Source organism: Littorina saxatilis, linkage group LG11 (genome assembly GCF_037325665.1).
Source record: "Littorina saxatilis isolate snail1 linkage group LG11, US_GU_Lsax_2.0, whole genome shotgun sequence".
Lineage (NCBI taxonomy): Eukaryota > Metazoa > Mollusca > Gastropoda > Littorinimorpha > Littorinidae > Littorina > Littorina saxatilis.
Genome location: NC_090255.1, coordinates 42,063,415 through 42,084,421, shown reverse-complemented (window position 1 = coordinate 42,084,421; position 21,007 = coordinate 42,063,415). Strand labels below are relative to the sequence as shown.

Here is a 21,007-nt window from a genome sequence, read left to right as displayed (position 1 = left end):
GGGGGTTAACTGCACATCGTTATAATAGTGACATAATGTTCAGAGCCACACAACACTCGCTACTCACTCTCAATCACATACAAATCACTCAAGCAAAGTCAACACAAACTAATCAACACAGCTAAACACACAGACACATCCAGTGATGCTAGTGATACCCAATTCCCCTCCAAGGTGCACTATTTCTACAAACAACTTTTTCGATGTAAAATACTGCATGTGACTCAGCTGTGCAAGACTATATTCAATAACAAAGAAAGCTACCCAAACCCTAAAAGCCCATTTGAATGCAGCTCAATAACCATGGGTGGGACTGAAAAATGTCTTGAATCCTGAAGACAAACCAAACTCAACCGAACCACACCCCAAAAAAAACAAAAAAAAGGCCATACATGTAATCGAATCTGGATTTTGAGCATATACCGGAAAAATCCCACCCATGAATTACAAATGACTACTGATGAGAGAGTCACAAACAAAAACACGAGAGTAAACTCATCTTTGACGATGGACACAAAACAAAAGATGCACATGGAGAAGATTTTTTATATTCGCTCCCATTTGAAGAAAAAACAAATTTGTGTAAAGCAGGTATGACACAGGAAGCCATGTGGTATTCTCTATGTGTCCATCATCAAGGTGAACTAAACCTCCTTTGTTCAGGCCTGGGAATGAGTAAAAGTGGTTTGGGCGTACTGGCGGGCAAATTTTGCGTTTTAAGCCTTTTTAAGGGCACACGTACGGAGGCTCTTTCTTACACATTTAGAAAAGGACTTTGTGGTATTTACGACGAAAGGTGTGTCATTCCCAGGCCTGTTTGTTTCTTGTTTTGTAAACAGTTCAAAGCAACATGAAAAGGAAAACGGTTGATACCAAGAGGCACACATTTAAAAAAGAAAAAAACCCATTCTATGAAAGAAAAGCACAACTACAACTCTGCCAGGGGAATTAAGCAGACAGTCTGACAATCATTACCAGGGTTCCACACTAGCGGGGGCGGGGGGCGGAACGCCTTTTGTGTTCCGCCCCAAACATTGCCGAAGCTTGGGGCCCACTCCGCCCCAGGATAAATTCCAACAATGACAAACCAAAAATTCTAATGCCAGAGCCAATCACTAAAAATCGCCAGTCAAAGTAGTCACTGAAATTTGCGTTACGATCAATGCCGCAGTCAAGAAAAAAAAACCCATTGAAATCTTCGAAGGACAATGCCACAAGGGAAATAACTCCCAGATATCGCTCTTTAGCGTGAGAGATAAGTATCGCCTTCAAATGCCAAACGCAAAATGTGGCGACACATCCCTGGTGTAAAAAGACATGGAAATGAAGATGAAGAACAGGGTGGAGAGAAACGAAAAAAGGAGACCGATGCAGCCAAAAGCGCGAAGCACTGTCGTAATTTCAATGTCAAATGGTTGAAAGAATTTCCGTGGCTTCAGTACGATGAAGAACAAGAAGAGCAAACGCTCGATCAAGTCACTTTCGCAGTTCTGAATATTATATGAGGCATCAGATGGACAGGAAGAAATTGCTATTCACAACACAATGAGTCACGTTCACATAAAATTTGAGCCCGGTCACTTTTATAGTTTCCGAGAAAAGCCCAACGTTAAGTTGTGTGTTGCCGAACAGAAAAGGCTAGTTATCTCCCTTGTTTTTCTGATAACGTTCGTAAAAGGCTACAGATGTAAATACTTTGATGTAAAGAATAATCCTACAAAGTTTCAATCACATCCGATGAACTTTGTCAAAGATATAAAATGTCTAATTTTTCCTTTGACGCTGACCTGTGACCTTGAAAAAGGTCAAAGGTCAACGAAACCATCGTTAAAGTGTAGAGGTCATTGGAGGTCACGACTAAACAAAATATGAGCCCGATCGCTTTGATAGTTTCCGAGAAAAGTCCAACGTTAAGGTGGTGTCTACGGCCGGCCGGCCGGACAGACTAACACTGACCGATTACATAGAGTCACTTTTTCTCAAGTGACTCAAAAACAGACAATGCATTGCCGCACGTGAATACTGAGAGTGGGCCCCAGATTTTTGTTTTCCGCCCCAGCAATTTCCATCTCTGGGGCCACACTGGCCCCAGGCCAAATAAGTTAGTGTCGACCCCTGATTACATCAACCCATCTTCTTCATTTAAGCTACATGATCTAACAAAAAATCAGATTAAAAAATTACCACACAAGCACACACAAGAAAGGTGACAACAAAACAAATCAATAAATATTCTGGTTCCACTTCTAGAAGGAATTATAAAGATCTTTCTTTCTTTCTTTGTTTGGTGTTTAACGTCTTTTTCAACCACGAAGGTTATATCGTGACGGGGGGAGGGGGGAGATGGGATAGAGCCACTTGTTAATTGTTTCTTGTTCACAAAAGCAATAATCAAAAAATTGCTCCAGGGGCTTGCAACGTAGTACAATATATGACCTTACTGGGAGAATGCAAGTTTCCAGTACAAAGGACTTAACATTTCTTACATACTGCTTGACTAGAATCTTTACAAATATTGACTATAATTATTCTATACAGGAAACACTTAACAAGGGTAAAAGGAGAAACAAATCCTTTAGTCGCCTCTTACGACATGCTGGGGAGCATCGGGTAAATTCTTCCCCCTAACCCGCGGGGGGTGTCAAATCATCTGCTATAACTTTCAACTCATGTACACCCATGGCAGGAATAACACGCGTGGCACACGTACAAAGCAGTTAGCGTAATTAGCGCATTATTTATGTATCTCACACTGATCACTCAAATAACAGTCAAAATGAACACAAAATCAAACATGTTCACAATTATTTTTCACTCCAGTTTTCTACTTCTTCTTCTTCTGCGTTCGTGGGCTGAAACTCTCACGTACACTCGTGTTTATTGCACGAGTGGAATTTTACGTGTATGACCGTTTTTTACCCCGCCATTTAGGCAGCCATACGCCGTTTTCGGAGGAAGCATGCTGGGTATTTTCGTGTTTCTATAACCCACCGAACTCTGACATGGATTACAGGATCTTTTTCGTGCGCACTTGGTCTTGTGCTTGCGTGTACACACGGGGGTGTTCGGACACCGAGGAGAGTCTGCACACAAAGTTGACTCTGAGAAATAAATCTCTCGCCGAACGTGGGGACGATCTCACGCTGACAGCGGCCAACTGGATACAAATCCAGCGCGCTACCAACTGAGCTACATCCCCGCCCTCCAGTTTTCTACTATTTGTGACAAAATTCTGAACAGACACGCGCTTTCTGTCGGCAAACAAATACTCCATCTCAGATTAAGCAGCATTTATGAATACTTGCAGGGAATTTTCAATGCACATGTGTGTTTGCCAAACTCTTAGGTTGTGTGTGTGTGCATGCATGTCTGTCTGTGTCTACATCTGTCTATACGTCAACCTACCTTAACATGTTTTACAGATAAATATCAAAAGCAATTGACAGTTGAGAAAGAAAGGCAACACATATGCATGGGTGTTACTGGGAAAAATCAAAAAACCTGAAAGGCAGGGGTCCAAAATGCTCAAGTTTGAAAGAAAGTTTCTGGAAACCGAGGAAACCAAATCATAATAAACACGATGGCGGCAAATCCAAGGGAGCGAACCGAGAAAGCACGCGAACCGGTGTCAAAAGTCGGATCGGAAACTTGGTGAAACGAAGCTTTTTTTTTCTTTTTTTTTTGAAAACCCGGAAAACCGGAATTTTCGGCTTCAGATTTTTTCAAGAAACACTTAACAAGGGTAAAAGGAGAAACAGAATCCGTTAGTCGCCTCTTACGACATGCTGGGGAGCATCGGGTAAATTCTTCCCCCTAACCCGCGGGGGGTTTTCAAGACCCTGTTATCTCGTATTTTCTGTTAATAACCTCTGTAAATTTACACCCGTTTTAAGAACCTTTTTAAGACCTGATTTTGTCAGACTTGTTGAGGTCTTACAAGGGGGGGGTGGTCCCGGTACCATGCTTCACTGCTACTTGTACTCATTTTATTTATTTATTTTATTTATATGGGAGACTTATATAGCGCTTGACGTTCTCTAAGCGCTTTACATATTAATTTCTGCCGTATGAGATGGAATTTTTTTTACACAATATATCACGCATTCACATCGGCCAGTAAATCTCAAGCCATTACGGCGAATATTTACTTTTCACGGCCTATTATTCCAAGTCACACGGGTATTTGGTGGACATTTTTTATCTATGCCTATACATTTTAAGTAATAGGAAGACCTGGAGCAGACAGCATCATTTGTCTCGCTGTCTGGCCTGACCATATAAGTGTGATCGACAAGAAGAAGAAGTTCTAGTTTGTTTGTTTATTTGTTGCTTAACGTCCAGCCGACTACGCAGAGCCATATCAGGACGAGGAAGGGGGGGATGAAGGGGGCCACTTGTCAAGCGATTCCTGTTTACAAATGCACTAACCCATTACTTGTGTCCCAGCAGGCTTTAGTAAAACTAAATTAATACCTACTGGAAGATTACCAGTTTCCAGTATGTTAAAATAGGCTTAACCTATCTACTGCTGGGCTTACATCAGAACACTAACAGATTAAACTATACATGAATCGCGAGACAAGCGGCAAGAGAAGAGATTTTTGGAAAAAATACAGGTGAATGAGCAAGAAGGCAGAAAAAAGAAAAGAATTCATGAAGAAAAAGAGAGCATGACAGGAAAGAGGAACCAAAAATCTACCTAACAGCAAACTAGAAAGCTCCTGCGGTTCCAAAAACAGGAGGGGCCTTTAATTTCATAACCGCAGTGCCCCACTGCGGGAATCTCGCTGTCTGGCCTGACCATATAAGTGTGATCGACAAGAAGAAGAAGTTATAGTTGCTTAAGACATACAGTATAAATCTCAGCTTTCTCCACACAATATTAATTCCTCTCTGTTGGTATGGTGTTCTGTTTTGAAAAAGGATCATCAGTAAGCTTTGTCAAATCCCAAGACACTCACTTATTAAGTAACTTCAGTGTGTAAACAATGAAAATTCGGCATGCCGTTTAAAAAACAAAAAAAGATCACCCCAGATAATTAAATCGTTTAAAAAAAAAACCATCACCACAAACAATCAAAACACTATCTATCTCTCAGCACATAATCAATTAGACAATCTTTCTTTCTTTCTTTATTTGGTGTTTAACGTCGTTTTCAACCGTTCAAGGTTATATCGCGACGGGGAAAGGGGGGGTGGGGGGGGGGATGGGATAGAGCCACTTGTTAATTGTTTCTTGTTCACAAAAGCACTAATCAAAAATATGCTCCAGGGGCTTGCAACGTAGTACAATATATGACCTTACTGGGAGAATGCAAGTTTCCAGTACTTCTTACATACTGCTTGACTAAAATCTTTACAAACATTGACTATATTCTATACAAGAAACACTTAACAAGGGTAAAAGGAGAAACAAAATCCGTTAGTCGCCTCTTACGACATGCTGGGGAGCATCGGGTAAATTCTTCCCCCTAACCCGCGGGGGGAGATTAGACAATCACATGATCTCTATGAAAACCCCAGCGTAACAAAACATTAGCCGAAAACTCAGCCGAAATACTGATTCAGTGAGTTGTGATGAAACTGACTTATTTTCCGACAGCAGGTACACTGAACAAACAAAACTACACAAATCATTCAGCAAAATACCACAATGCACTGTGTAAAATAAAATCGTACACATTTTCAGAAGGACGGCTGAACGTGTATCTTTTGCTGAATTAGCATGGCCATTCCTACATATCATAATTAACTTTTGAAGGAACAACATATGTTCAGAAATGGATATTATCTCTGTTAATTTACTCAAATGTAATAATTTATGCACAACAATGCAACTCATTTTCAAAAGCAGCGCACTCAACAGAGAAAAAAGTCAATCATTGTCACACAAAATGCCATAATTATAAAATCATGAACGTGAAATGCCCATGATCTGAATGGAATCCTATGTTCTGTAATGAACCAACAACAAAAGGTCTTACATTTCTCGCTCTTCACATTATCAGGCAAAAATCAGTCAAACTCGTTTAAACACTTGTCATTTACAAAATCACATGCTCATGCAATCACCATGGCAACAGTCGTTGTCAAGACACCAGTCAACTACTCCAAGTGATATGTATTCAGTCAAGGTAAATTATGTTCCATTGCTCTTTTAAATTCAAATGACTAGCTTTACAAACAAGAAAATCATTTAATTTTTGTACCCTTGTCCTAACTGACTGGTTATTTTTCAAAAACTTAAAGATCATTAGTATTGCAACAACAAAATAGAAAGCCGATATCGACAGAAGAAAACGGTATGACCAGATTTCAGTGTTAGTTCTCAATTTAATCCAAAATGTGGCTGTCGACAATAAAATATAATAAGAGGAGAGAACAACAGAAAAGAAGTCTTTAAGTACCACTTTCTTTGCACACAAGATAAGATTAAAGGATTATAGGACCATTTCAAAAATATCGTTCAAAACAACGGACCTTATTTCAACAACAAAAGTTTTCATCAAGTTTGAAATCTGAACATTGACTCCACAGACACAATTTTGTCATCTTCATCGTTTCAGCAACAGTGACCATGACAACAGCCATCACCATAGCAACAGCGACCATGGCAACAGCCATCACCATAACAACAGCGACCATGGCAACAGCCATCACCATAACAACAGCGACCATGGCAACAGCCATCACTATAAGAACAGCGACCATGGCAACAGCCATGACCATAACAACAGCGACCATGGCAATAGCCATCACCATAGCAACAGCACCAAGGGGCCTACAGTTCTGTGTGACCCAAAAAGCCGTCGACATATTCCTGAAGGCCCTCCAGAGTTCTCTGCCCCTTGTAGTCATCCAAGCGCACTCCGTTCTGAAAAACGACGAGCGTGGGGTAGCCACGTATCTGAAAAAAGAAGAAATAATCATAATAAAAATCCCAAACCCGATCGACTGCCAACATTCCAAAATGACCTACCATTCTTGTTGTTTGATTCTGAGAAAAAAAAGAAAAAATATCAATGAAGTTATCAAAACAAGGAAAATGTAAAAAGCTGGCATTGAGGGTAACAAAGTAATCAGATCTCTTCCAGGTATCCTTTAAGCATATAACCATGCTATGTCCCAAATAGACTAGTTCTGGGGACACAAAAACAAAGTTAGCATAGCATAGCATAGCATAGCATAGCATAGCATAGCATAGCATAGCATAGCATAGCATAGCCAGGTACTGGGACAGTTCAAGATGAAGCATTTGTTTGCCGACAGACACATACTCAAGACACAAAGATTTGAATGTCTTACAAGACTGAGGGAATGTGCGCAGTGTAGAGTGTTGACAACACAACACAGTAGATCACAGTGATCAACAAGCACTACAATTTAACTCCAGCATGATTTGAGAGCATATCCCTCTAGTGTCCAATCTTTTACACCTCTAGTGTCCAATCTTTTACACCTCTAGTGTCCAATCTTTTACACCTCTAGTGTCCAATCTTTTACACCTCTAGTGTCCAATCTTTTACACCTCTAGTGTCCAATCTTTTACACCTCTAGTGTCCAATCTTTTACACCTCTAGTGTCCAATCTTTTACACCTCTAGTGTCCAATCTTTTACACCTCTAGTGTCCAATCTTTTACACCTCTAGTGTCCAATCTTTTACACCTCTAGTGCCCAATCTTTTACACCTCTAGTGTCCAATCTTTTATATACACACACACACATAAACACACACACACACACACAAACACACACACAAACACCCACACAAACACACACATAAACACACACTAACACACACACACACAAACACACACTAACAAACACACACACGCTAACACACACACACACACACACACACACAAACACACAGACAGACACACTTACAGACTGTCCGTTACAGGTGGTCTGTTGCTGCGTGCAGTCCACTCTGGCGATGGTCACCTCCTTCTCTGCGTTGGCCGCTCCCAGGTCCTCCCAGGTAGGTGCAAGGCGCTTACAGTGACCACACCTGTCGCACACAAAGCGGTTATGGACATTCACAACCTTCCTTCTACAAAACCTTGTGTTCACGTCAACTGGACATTTCCCACACAGGTGTACTGCTGTTATATTATTCAGATTTTTTTTTTAAACTGACAAATTTAGGTCTTTAAAAGGAGGGGGTGGGGGGCGGGGGGTTAAGGGGGGGAATTAAAGGGGGGGGGGGGGGCCTGGAGACGAGACACTGAAGCAGAGATCAACAGGCAGGGGAAGATCTGGAGCCAGATCGAAAGGGCAGCCCAGGACCGTGTCGGATGGAGAATTGTCGTCGATGCCGATGGCCTATGCTCTCCTGGGGGTTCATAATGGCCTAAGTAAGTAAGTAAGGGGGGGGGGGGGGGGGGGGGGGCGAGAGGGGGCAGAAGAGTCTTAAAATGCAGGCAAGTAAACCACCCTTATGAACAGGAAAAGGCACAAACAAAGAAACGATGGTTGCACTCTTCACCAAACCTAGTGTTCATGTTCACTTGAAATTTCCAAATCAAACCTGTCACTTTAGTTTGCTGCGGTTAACATTCCCAAGACACTTCCCCTGTTTGTCCCACTGTGCTGAGTTGCTGCAGGTAATCTCCTTCTCCTTCTTCTTCGTTCATGGGCTTATAGACTCCCACGTTCTCATATTTTTTAGTACGAGTGGATTTTTACGTGTATGACTGTTTTTATATTTATTAGTGAGTATTTCTACGCACATACCCTCCCAGAGGGAGGCTCATGGCGTTTACAATATGCCGTGTGAGATGGAATTTTTTACACAATATATCACGCATTCACATCGGCCAGTAAATCTCAAGCGTGTTAGGCGAGTATATACTTTCACGGCCTATTATTCCAAGTCACACGGGTATTTGGTGGACATTTTTTTTATATATGTCTATACAATTTTGCCAGGAAAGACCCTCTTGTCAATCGTGGGATCTTTAACGTGCACACCCCAATGTAGTGTACACGGGACCTCGGTTTTTCGTCTCATCCGAAAGACTAGCACTTGAACCCACCACCTAGGTAAGGAAAGGGGGGAGAAAATAGCGGCCTGACCCAGGGTCGAACACGCAACCTCTCGATTCCGAGCACAAGTGCGTTACCACTCGGCCACCCAGACCCACATTCAGGCAGCACACGCAGATTTCGGGGGAGGCTTGCTGGGTATTTTTGTGTTTCTATAACCCACCGAACTCTGACATGGATTACAGGATCTTTTCCATGCGCACTTGGTCTTGTGCTTGCGTGTACACACGAAGGGGGTTAAGTCACTAGCAGGTCTGCACATAAGTTGACCTGGGAGATCGGAAAAATCTCCACTCTTAACCCACCAGGCGGCAGCGACCGGGATTCGAACTCACGACCTCCCCTTTAGGAGGTCGACGTCTTACCACCACGCCACTGCGCCATGCCACTGCTGGTAATCAAAAGGCAGGTATACTCACCAAGGTGCAAAAAATTTGACAAAGGTCAGTCCATCTGAGATCACGTCTTCAAAATTGTTGTCCGTCAGGTCCATAACGCCTTCCTGAAATAAACAGAAGAAAAAGAGGCTCACGTAAGAAATCGACAAACAGTAACACAAACTCAATCACTCCGTCACACATACACACACACACACACACACACACACACACAGAAAGAGCATAGGTGAAACTGTGCAAGAAAGCGAGACACTAGATCTAGATCTGTCTGTCTGCATGTAGCCTTCTTACAGGGACACGACTGCCAACAGAGTCTCGGCCCGCTCAAAATAATAATGACCGAGACTTTCAGTACTTCCTTCGCGTGACGTCTAACCCTCTTACGTCATAATGTGACGTCAATGTAATGTGACGTCTTCAAATGTTAGAGTTTCTACCACAGACATACACACGCACAAACACACGCACACACGCACGCACGCACAGACAGAGTTACGATCGCATAGGCTACACTTACGTGAGCCAAAAAAGAGAAAGTTGAGTAAAGCTACAAGCGATATAATATTGAAATATTTGGCCCCTTTGAAATGTTGTTTCGTACGAAAAGAATTCATAGAAAGTGTTTGCTTTCTTCGGTAAATTTGATTGGTTAAATATGATGAACAGTATGTTTATTGTAATGTTATATATGTGCCAATATATATTTGTAAACTTGTCTTTAATATAAAAAAAAAAATATTAAAAAAAATATAAAAAATGATGAACAGCATACAACAACAAAACTCTGTACTCACATCTTCAAACATTGACACCCTCCACAAAGAATAACACAGCTTCAAGTTAAACTGCATGCGAGTGTATGAATATGCAGCGAATATCACATTAAAGAATTAGCATACAAAAACATTTGCCTATAGACTTTCAAAAATCTCAGAAAAATCAGATCTTAAAAAAAGAAATGAAATCAAATTAACTTTATTATCTGACATGGAGAAATTGCCGTGGTGGTGCATGTAGCATGGAGACACACGAAACACTACAACAGGGTCTTAAAGGGAAGGGAGTCTTAAATTTGGGGGTCTTAAAAGGGGGTTCCACTGTATCTGCTTTCTACTGATGAAGAAAGAGAAACACACCTCTCCCTGCTGTTCAGGCACTGCCTCTTCCGCCTCCCCGAAAGATCCCGACAGCTCCTGCATCTTCTTGGCAACGTAGGATTTGAGGTCCTCGTGTGATCGCCCGCCCTGGTACTGGTCCACCTGTCACACAACACACTCGTCAAACACATGCACAAAATAACATTACAAATAAAATGCACAACACACACGTACACGTCAAACACACCCCAATAATGAAATTCCAAAGAAAATTCTGATCACACAGCTCACTGATAGTACTACTCACTGAGGTGCACAAAATTTGACAAATGTCAGCCCCTCATAGATGAAGTCTTCAAAATTGTAGAAATATTTAAGTTGCCTTTTTTTCAAAGTATGCCTGATTTAATCCTCATTATTATTATCAAATACATTATCATTTGTTGGCATCCGTCGGTCTAGTGGGGCCATGGATCTGTGCCTGAGAGGATTGTTTAGTTGGCACTGGAGAAGCGCCTGCAGTGGCTGTTTCTCATTTTCTCATTTCTCATTACTTTATTGTCCCATCGCTGGGAAATTCGGGTCGCTTCCTCCCAGTGGAAAGCTAGCAGCAACGGAGTCACGCTACCCAGGTGTCTGCGTGTTTAGGTATATTCAGCCACCTGCACTTATGGCAGAATGACCAAGGTCTTTTACGTGCCATTGTGATGACACGGGGGTGGGACATGGTTTCCGTCTCTGGGTCTGCCCGAATTCGAACCTGCGACCTTTCGATCACAAATCCAGTGCTCTACCAACTGAGCTACCGGGCCCCCGGGCTACCGATGTCTGCCTGATTTTATCCTCCTCATTATTATTATTATTCATTGGCATTCGTCGGATCTGTGGGGCCGTGGATCCATGCCTGAGAGGATTATTTTATTTGGAACAGCGCATGCTGCGGCGATGTGTGAGTGGCAGTCCCTGCCGCAGTGACTACACTTGCGAACAGTGTCTCAAAGTGTTGATTCTTTGCTGTTCTTTTGTTTGGCTTTGAGTCTTTGCTCTTCCGAGGCTAGTTGAAACTTCTCTTCTCACTTGGCTAGACCTCTCTACAGTTTCGAGCCTCCAGCTGGCTCAGTCTTGGACAAGATCTTCCAAACAGTTGAAAAGAGATTTTGGAGTGACTTTACTTTGCACACTCTGCCAATATTGTCTCACTTGCTATGGCTTGTGGCCCTAGATATCGGTTGTCAACCTGTCAGAACCAATTAAAATGTTTACACGATGGCAACTTAATTTTCAGCCATTGTGTATATGTACCAAACAGAAATTGACAAAAGTCAGTGGCAAATCCCCGAATGTGAACTCTATTTAAATTCTCCAGAGCACCCAATCATCCTGTGAGCCCTTTTTCCATGTTGTATACACTGTTCATTAACTATTTCAATCTGGTCAAAAGTCTCTGCTCACCTTCTCTCCATTGTTGAAGAGAACCAGGGTGGGGTAACCCTTGATGCTTTGGCTTGTGCACAGTCCTGTCGACACAGTGCAGTCCACCTCAACACAACACAATCAAATCTCTATAAGTGACACGATTATATCACACGCTGATTTGTACACAATCGTGCAGTCCACCTCAACACAACACAATCAAATCTCTATAAGTGACACGATTATATCACACGCTGATTTGTACACAATCCCATCGACTGTGTTCCATCTTAACACACAACACAGTCACTTATCTGTCAGCAGCACAATCATAACACACGCTGATTTGTACACAAACACACAACACAGTTGCATCTGTCAGTAACATGATTATATAATATAACACACGCTGATTTGTACACAAACACACAACACAGTTGCATCTGTCAGTAACATGATTATATAATATAACACACGCTGATTTTGTACACAAACACACAACACAGTTGCATCTGTCAGTAACATGATTATATAATATAACACACGCTGATTTGTACACAAACACACAACACAGTTGCATCTGTCAGTAACATGATTATATAATATAACACACGCTGATTTGTACACAAACACACAACACAGTTGCATCTGTCAGTAACATGATTATATAATATAACACACGCTGATTTGTACACAAACACACAACACAGTTGCATCTGTCAGTAACATGATTATATAATATAACACACGCTGATTTGTACACAAACACACAACACAGTTGCATCTGTCAGTAACATGATTATATAATATAACACACGCTGATTTGTACACAAACACACAACACAGTTGCATCTGTCAGTAACATGATTATATAATATAACACACGCTGATTTGTACACAAACACACAACACAGTTGCATCTGTTAGGAACATGATTATATAATATAAGAAATTCCTCCGATAGGAAAAACACCCCCGTCAAGGGAAATAACCTTCTCAGTTGGTGGCAGTGAGAATGGTTATTTCCCTTTGACCAACGGGGGTGTGCCTCTATAAGTCCTTGTATAATTTTAATCCACCAATAACTCCCTAACCGTGTGTTTGACTGGTCCCAATTTTTGTAAGGACCGTCTCAGGAATGTATAGAACCTGTTCACCAAGTTTGGTGACGATCGGTCCGTTCATTCTTGAGATCTACTTGCGAACACAAACACCCAAACAAACACCCAAACAAATACCCAAACAAACACATCGAGCCAAACCTATACACACCCCTATACCGGGGGTGTAATAACACACGCTGATTTGTACACAAACCCATGAACAGACTACCTAAACACAACACAGACGCATCTGTCAGCAACACGTTCATACCTATTACAGGTGGCTTCAGAGTACCAACGACCATCAGCTCTGGGTGCACTCACAAGTGCCCGGTGCCATTAGCAGTTTAAGGATAGAGTGTGGTGTATGACTTTTTACACTTTGTACAGGATTGATGGTACAGCTACAAAAATAAAGACAATGGGTGGTCGTTTAACTTTCTTTCTTTCTTTGGTGTTTAACGTCGTTTTCAACCATTCAAGGTTATATCGCGACGGGGAAAGAGGGGGATGGGATAGAGCCACTTGTTAATTGTTTCTTGTTCACAAAAGCACTAATCAAAAAATTGCTCCAGGGGCTTGCAACGTAGTACAATATATGACCTTACTGGGAGAATGCAAGTTTCTAGTACAAAGGACTTAACATTTCTTACATACTGCTTGACTAAAATCTTTACAAACAATGACTATATTCTATACAAGAAACACTTAACAAGGGTAAAAGGAGAAACAGAATCCGTTAGTCGCCTCTTACGACATGCTGGGGAGCATCAGGTAAATTCTTCCCCCTAACCCGCGGGGGGTGGTCGTTTAACTCATTGTCTCCCAGGTACGGATATCCGTACCCACTCATATGGCTCTATCTGACCAGGTACGGATATTTCCACTCAGACTGTTAGCTTCAGTCGCTTCCTGTAACGTCGATCTAACACCTGCATTCTAGCGTGTTGATACAGTTTCTACACAGTTACAATTCTGAGTGACTTGCTGCAGCACAGCTGGTCTCAGCTAAACAAAAATTAGTCAACATAGGTGGGATACAAAGTGTTAAGACAGGTTTAAACTGTCACTTAGGAACAAAACTGACTGCCTGCAGTCACGTTAGACAGGTGGTCACTATGGAAAGGTGATTTATATAGTAAAACCTGTTGGGCATCCTTTGGGGTGGTCTTTATTGGCAGGTGGTCGCCAGGGTAAGTTCCACAGTAAAACAAGCAAACTAACCACAGGAAACTGCAGGACAAGACAAAACTAATAGAAAGTCAAACTTTGTGAACATCTCGTTATTTATGATCGTAATCAATAACAGAAAGTACAAATTTATGAACATACAATGTATCTCTATATTTATGATCATACAATGTATCTCTATATTTATGATCATACAAATTATCTCCATATTTATGATCATAACTAATATATAATAACAGAAAGTAAAAATTTATGACCATCTCTATATTTACGACCATTCTATATTGATGAGCAATCTCATTATTGCAGCGGCCACCAGTAAGTTGACATGTGATGCCCCTTCCATCAAGAACCTTCTGCAGAAATAATTAAAATGAGACAGACGCATCAACATACTGAGTGGTTGCTCTGTTAATGAAACTTTCAGCCTGCGAGCGTATGTAAAGCCAAACACTTGAACAAAAACCTACAAAAACAGACAGGACGTGTGTGACAGGGTGATGTAGTTGTCCCCTTTCACAACAACTGGTCAGCACTGCCAGAGTTGTCCCCCAGTCTGGAGCGTGAGCTATTTATAGAAGCTCCATGTTTCTCATGCATTAACTGGACTGCAATCTATCCACAACATATTTCAAACAAATATTCCAATCTCTCTTCTTTTCTATCACTTTCCGATGATTTGATTATTAATTTGTCAACAAGAGCTTCCCAACCCCCACCCGTCCCAGACAACAGGCATTCATCCTCATCCATATTACTTCAACAACTTCTTCTACTTTTAATTAGTGGCTCTACTTCCCAATGTCATAGCACAATCGCAAGCCTTGACCTTTCCTGTACACTGGGACCCCCCTGTGAAGAGACCAACCCCCCCCCCCCCCCCCCCTTTACTTTGATAACCTCTGTATTTTGATAATTATACCTCAAAACATTTTTTAAGACTCCCTTTCTTTCTAACACCTCATTCTCTAACATTTTTGGAGGTCTTAAAAGTACAAAGTGAGTGGGGGGGAGAGGGGGGGAGAGGGGGGGGAGAGGGGGGAGAGAGGGGGGGGAGAGGGGGGAGGGGGGGGAGAGAGGGGGAGAGAGGGGGGGGAGAGGGGGCATATACCAAGCAAGAGGGCTGATCATTTTCTGTAAACTTTCTTTGCCCTTTCCGACATCTGCTAAGGATATGAAATTTCACTGCCATCCGGCTTTCACATCTTAAATCCAATACCTGATCGCCATATGTGGCGCTTATTGATTTGATCCCTGCCTGCGCCTGGTGTCACTGTGTGTGTTTGCATACATGTCAAACTCACAATGTCGTTTGAATGAATCAATATCAGTCAACATTTGACCTACAGCTTCTTAAAGATGTTTAAGTTTTGTGTGTGACTGACTTTTCAAGTTAGAAATAAATAAATAGATAAAATCACAGACTTGCCACCTGTATGCTACGAGCATGACACTGTAAACATGTATAGAACTACACAAACAAATTCTGTGTGTGCATGTGCACTTTTGTGAGTGTTTTTTTTTTCTCTCTCTCTCTCTCCCCCTCTCACTTCTTTATTATTCTTTATTTTCTATACTTTACTCTGTTCAGTCAACTTGATTTCAAATGTATAAATGAACGTGTTAAAGCTGCTTGTACAACCTAAGAAAAAGACTGGCTTAGCCGAAAACCTTTCACAGCTAAAATGTATAATGAAAGCAAAAGACAGATTAACTAGGCTTGGCCTAAAACATGACCCTTTTTGAAGTAAAGTTCAGTTTCAGTCATTCTCAAAAGGGAAAGAATATTGATAGGCAGGACAAGTTCATACCAACAGCCACCATTGCATCATGTTCTTTTTCTTCTTCGTTCATGGACTGAAACTCACAAGCACACTCCTGTTTTCGCACGAGTGGATTTTTACGTATATGACCGTTTTTACCCCGCCATTTAGACAGCCCTACGCCGCTTTTGGAGGAAGCATGTTGGGTATTTTCATGTTTCTATAACCCACTGAACTCTGACATGGATTACAGGATCTTTTCCGTGCGCACTTGGTCTTGTGCTTGCGTGTACACACGAAAGGAGATAAGGCACTAGCAGGTCTGCACATAAGTTGACCTGGGAGATCAGAAAAATCTCTACCCTGAGCTCACCAGGCGGCAGCGGCAGGGATTTGAACTCACAACCTTCCGATTAGGAGGCCGATGTTTTACCACTACGCCACTGTGCCCGTCCATCATGTTGATAAATGACTGTACAACACCCACCTTGGAGACAGACACCTGCTTGTTGTCGGCAAAGGATTTGGCGAGGTCTTCCCAGGTGGGGGCCAGTCTTTTGCAATGGCCGCACCAAGGAGCGTAGAACTTGATAAAGTGAACGCCCTCTGCGATGGATTCTTCAAAATCATCGTCGGTCAGCTGGACAACTTGTTCCTTCTCTTCCTCGTCTGGTACTGGCGGTGCCTCTCCCGTTTCTTCTGGCTGAAAATGAGTTATTAACACGTCTGGTACTGGCGGTGCCTCTCCCGTTTCTTCTGGCTGAAAATGAGTTATTAACACGTCTGGTACTGGCGGTGCCTCTCCCGTTTCTTCTGGCTGAAAATGAGTTATTAACACGTCTGGTACTGGCGGTGCCTCTCCCGTTTCTTCTGGCTGAAAATGAGTTATTAACACGTCTGGTACTGGCGGTGCCTCTCCCGCTTCTTCTGGCTGAAAATGAGTTATTAACACGTCTGGTACTGGCGGTGCCTCTCCCGTTTCTTCTGGCTGAAAATGAGTTATTAACACGTCTGGTACTGGCGGTGCCTCTCCCGCTTCTTCTGGCTGAAAATGAGTTATTAACACGTCTGGTACTGGCGGTGCCTCTCCCGTTTCTTCTGGCTGAAAATGAGTTATTAACACGTCTGGTACTGGCGGTGCCTCTCCCGTTTCTTCTGGCTGAAAATGAGTTATTAACACGTCTGGTACTGGCGGTGCCTCTCCCGTTTCTTCTGGCTGAAAATGAGTTATTAACACGTCTGGTACTGGCGGTGCCTCTCCCGTTTCTTCTGGCTGAAAATGAGTTATTAACACGTCTGGTACTGGCGGTGCCTCTCCCGTTTCTTCTGGCTGAAAATGAGTTATTAACACGTCTGGTACTGGCGGTGCCTCTCCCGTTTCTTCTGGCTGAAAATGAGTTATTAACACGTCTGGTACTGGCGGTGCCTCTCCCGTTTCTTCTGGCTGAAAATGAGTTATTAACACGTCTGGTACTGGCGGTGCCTCTCCCGTTTCTTCTGGCTGAAAATGAGTTATTAACACGTCTACAATCTCTCTTTGCAATACAGGTATCTCTGTTATAGACAGACATTTTATTTAGTTGGATAGTATAGGGTTGGGAAATAACTCGGTCGGTAGCAGCGCTGGCTTCAAAGCCAGTTGTCGCTATCGGCCTGGGTTCGATCCCCACGTTTGGCGAGGGATTTATTTCCCAGAGTCAACTTTGTGCAGACTCTTCTCTGTGTCCAAACATACGCATGATAAAGAACCCAAGTTCACAACGAAAGTCTCAGGGCTTGGAAACATGAATACACGCACGGAGGAAATATAAAACAAGTCGCGTAAGGCGAAATTACTACATTTAGTCAAGCTGTGGAACTCACAGAATGAAATTGAACGTAGTCCGCTGCTAGTGCAAAAGGCAATGAAAGTGACGAGCCTGTTTGGCGCGGTAGCGATTGCGCTGTGCTTCATAGCACCCTTTACTGTACCTCTCTTCGTTTTAACATTCTGAGCGTGTTTTTAATCCAAACATATCATATCTATATGTTTTTGGAATCAGGAACCCACAAGGAATAGGATGAAAATGTTTTTAAATTGATTTCAAAAATTTAATTTTGATCATAATTTTTAATTTATTTAATTTTCAGAGCTTGTTTTTAATCCAAATATAACATATTTATATGTTTTTGGAATCAGAAAATGATGAAGAATAAGATGAACGTAAATTTGAATCGTTTTAGAATTTTTTTTTATACAATTTTCAGATTTTTAATGACCAAAGTTTGCCCAAAGTCATTAATTAATTTTTAAGCCACCAAGCTGAAATGCAATACCGAAGTCCGGCCTTCGTCGAAGATTGCTTGGCCAAAATTTCAATCAATTTGATTAAAAAATGAGGGTGTGACAGTGCCGCCTCAAGTTTTACAAAAAGCCGGATATGACGTCATCAAACTCAAAGACATTTATCCAAAAAATGAAAAATATGTCCGGGGATATCATACCCAGGAACTCTCATGTCAAATTTCATAAAGATCGGTCCAGTAGTTTACTCTGAATCGCTCTACACACACACACGCACACACACATCATACACCATGACCCTCGTCTCGATTCCCCCTCTATGTTAAAACATTTAGTCAAAATTTGACTAAATGTAAAAAATGGGGAGTGCCATATACTGTTTGGCAGCTTGCATTCCCAAGTGAGAAAGTAGCCCGCATTTGCATGAGGGTACTATCACAGGACTATATGAAATCTTATCCTTATCATGGTAACAAGACAATCTGAACAAAACACCCCCCCCCCCCCCCCCCCCCCCCACGAAATTTAACACCTGTAAAAAGAATCTCCAAAATCTTTGAACTTGAATTACATGTATAAGTTAAGTATATATATGTATAAGTATTCTAGATGGATGTTTCATTTACTTGGCAAGTTTAGATCCAGACTATCTGAACAGAAAGAACACTTAATACCCCATCATTTTAAAGTTATTAGGAGCGGTGTAAGAAATAAAATGTCTGGATTGTTACCTTGGCGACCTGCTCCTCCACAAACTTCTGCAGGGAGTCGAGATCCCTGTTACCCTTGTAGCGCTGGAAGTCGTCAGCTTTCTTCTGGAAGAACTTGAGCGTGGGGTAACCGGTGACGTCGTGGTCGGCACACAGAGCCGTGTCCAGCGTGCAGTCCACCTGGGTAACAAAAATGTTGGATTAACTCTTTCTGGACGGATACCGGATTTTTTCCGGTAGCGAAATGCGTAACTCAGCATCTGATACCAGAAATTTTACGGTTTTCCAGACACACTGTACCTCAAACATAGACAGCATTTTTATGTTCGCACACTAATACAAAAAAAAAGTAACAAAAAGTTTTAACACAGGAAAGAATACACTCCATTAAAATAACACCCCTGACGTGATGGGATGGTGAACCAACCTTTGCGATAGTGACGGGTGACTCCTCGTTGTTGAACACCTGAGCCAGGTTATTCCAGGTGGGGCCCAAACGCTTGCAGTGCCCACACCTTGGTTAAAAAGACAAGAAAATAGTCATCATGAAATCCAGATTCTTTTTGATTTTTTTTCGGGGGGGGGTGGGGGGGTAGCTCAGTTGGTAAAGCACTGGACTTGTGATCGAAAGGTCGCAGGTTGATCTGCAGTGTTTATATGGCTTTAAAACCCGATATTACTACCAAAAGGGTCACACTTGATTGACCAGCCGGGCAAGTTGCCAGGCGGTTTCTACTAGCCCAGCGGATTTTTTACTTGCCCCTAGCGGACGATTTGGCCATCCCTGCATCAGTAAAGTTAACAGACCAACAGACAACAGGAAGTGTCCTTTATAGGAAGGTGTCCTCTTCTCACAAGAGTACTACATGTTCCAATGTACATGGTCAACAAAAGAAAGAAAAAGTCCTGTATTCCTTATTCATGTAATAAAAGGATCGTTTAAATCATCTCCACTATTTCGTTGTGCTCCATAAGCTGTGTACAAATGGGCATCTACTATACGTTACAATTTACAGTATTTATCAAATATGACAGCTGAGCTAGGTCTTTGTCCTGTACACATTTTACACAGATTAAAGAAACTAAACTTAATTAGTTTTTATATTAGTTTTATCTCCCTTCATTCAATTTACAATCTGTATTTGTGCACAAAAATGCAATTTAAATTTTTTTTTAAATTCAGACGGTGCTCATCCTCTGACTGTGTTAACCAGCATTCCACTTGCAGTTTGCAAAGCACGACAAAGTCAAGAATTGCAAAGAAACTGGCCGTAACGCAATGGATCAGAAACATATTGTTCAGACATCATGCTCTACTCTTGGTGCCATTTCTGACATTCCGATGGGCAACTTGCACCACTCCCATACATTATTCAAACTGTGATTGCATCGTTGTTTATTTAAGTTTTATTAGCTTGTTATAAAATGCTATTCTCTATATATCTACAAGCAATTTGTCAATTATATAGCTCAAGTTTATTATTTTAGGTTTTACCTTCTTTGCATAGTCCATCAATCTTACTTCAAAGAATTAAAACACTGACACGTGGGGGACAAAAAGCTAAGACATGAAAGAAATCTCAAAGAACAGATTTTAATGAGATAACAGCTAATCCTACACTTAGCTTTGACAAAAGCCCGTTGGGTCAAGTTACACTGCTATAGTTTATGTACAGTGGTAGCAACATCTTCACCATTCAGTGATTCACTAAAGGCTCTATTACTATGATTAGTCTATAGTCTATCGACAGCGTAGCTGACTCACCAGGGAGCGAAGAACATCACAAAATGCTTCTTCTGGGTGATGGCGGACTGAAATGTTTCCTTGTCATAGCTAACAGCATCCGCACCATGTTCGTCATCGGCGAAAGACAGAGTCAAAGTCAAAAATAGACAGACGAGGCAGACGACGTTCCTTGCGGTGAGTGCCATGTTGACGCTTTGTTGTCACGTGATTTTGATAGGATTACTTTACGTTTGTTGTAAATTGTTCTGCGGT

The 21,007-nt window shown here is 41.8% G+C and overlaps 1 protein-coding gene across 2 annotated transcripts; it reads right to left on the bottom strand.

Annotated features, from left to right (window-relative positions):
* Positions 1–5: 5 nt before the first annotated feature.
* Positions 6–20,970, bottom strand: LOC138980499 (thioredoxin domain-containing protein 5 homolog). Of its 2 annotated transcripts, XR_011460357.1 has the most exons (10): positions 20,774–20,970; positions 19,436–19,523; positions 19,030–19,188; positions 16,502–16,717; positions 11,997–12,083; positions 10,584–10,706; positions 9,469–9,551; positions 7,889–8,012; positions 4,797–6,907; positions 6–4,269 (listed from the first exon to the last, which is right to left on the bottom strand). XR_011460357.1 is itself a non-coding variant. In XM_070353378.1 (9 exons), exons 1-9 carry the CDS (start codon positions 20,938–20,940, stop codon positions 6,782–6,784), a joined length of 1,173 nt encoding a protein of 390 aa, XP_070209479.1. In that variant the 5' UTR covers positions 20,941–20,970; the 3' UTR covers positions 6–6,781. The 2 variants fall into 2 exon arrangements, 1 of the variants encoding a protein (XP_070209479.1); XM_070353378.1 differs by having other exon boundaries at positions 6–6,907.
* Positions 20,971–21,007: the final 37 nt, after the last annotated feature.

What these genes read in the sequence shown, in the direction of transcription:
- LOC138980499 (XM_070353378.1), bottom strand. Translation starts at nt 20,940, where the DNA reads ATGGCACTCACCGCAAGGAACGTCGTCTGCCTCGTCTGTCTATTTTTG. An exon ending in TGGAGGAGCAGGTCGCCAAG is followed by an intron (nt 16,718 to 19,029) that starts GTAACAATCCAG and finishes ACTCATTTTCAG; the next exon opens with CCAGAAGAAACGGGAGAGGC. An exon ending in AGCAGGTGTCTGTCTCCAAG is followed by an intron (nt 12,084 to 16,501) that starts GTGGGTGTTGTA and finishes TGTTGTGTTGAG; the next exon opens with GTGGACTGCACTGTGTCGAC.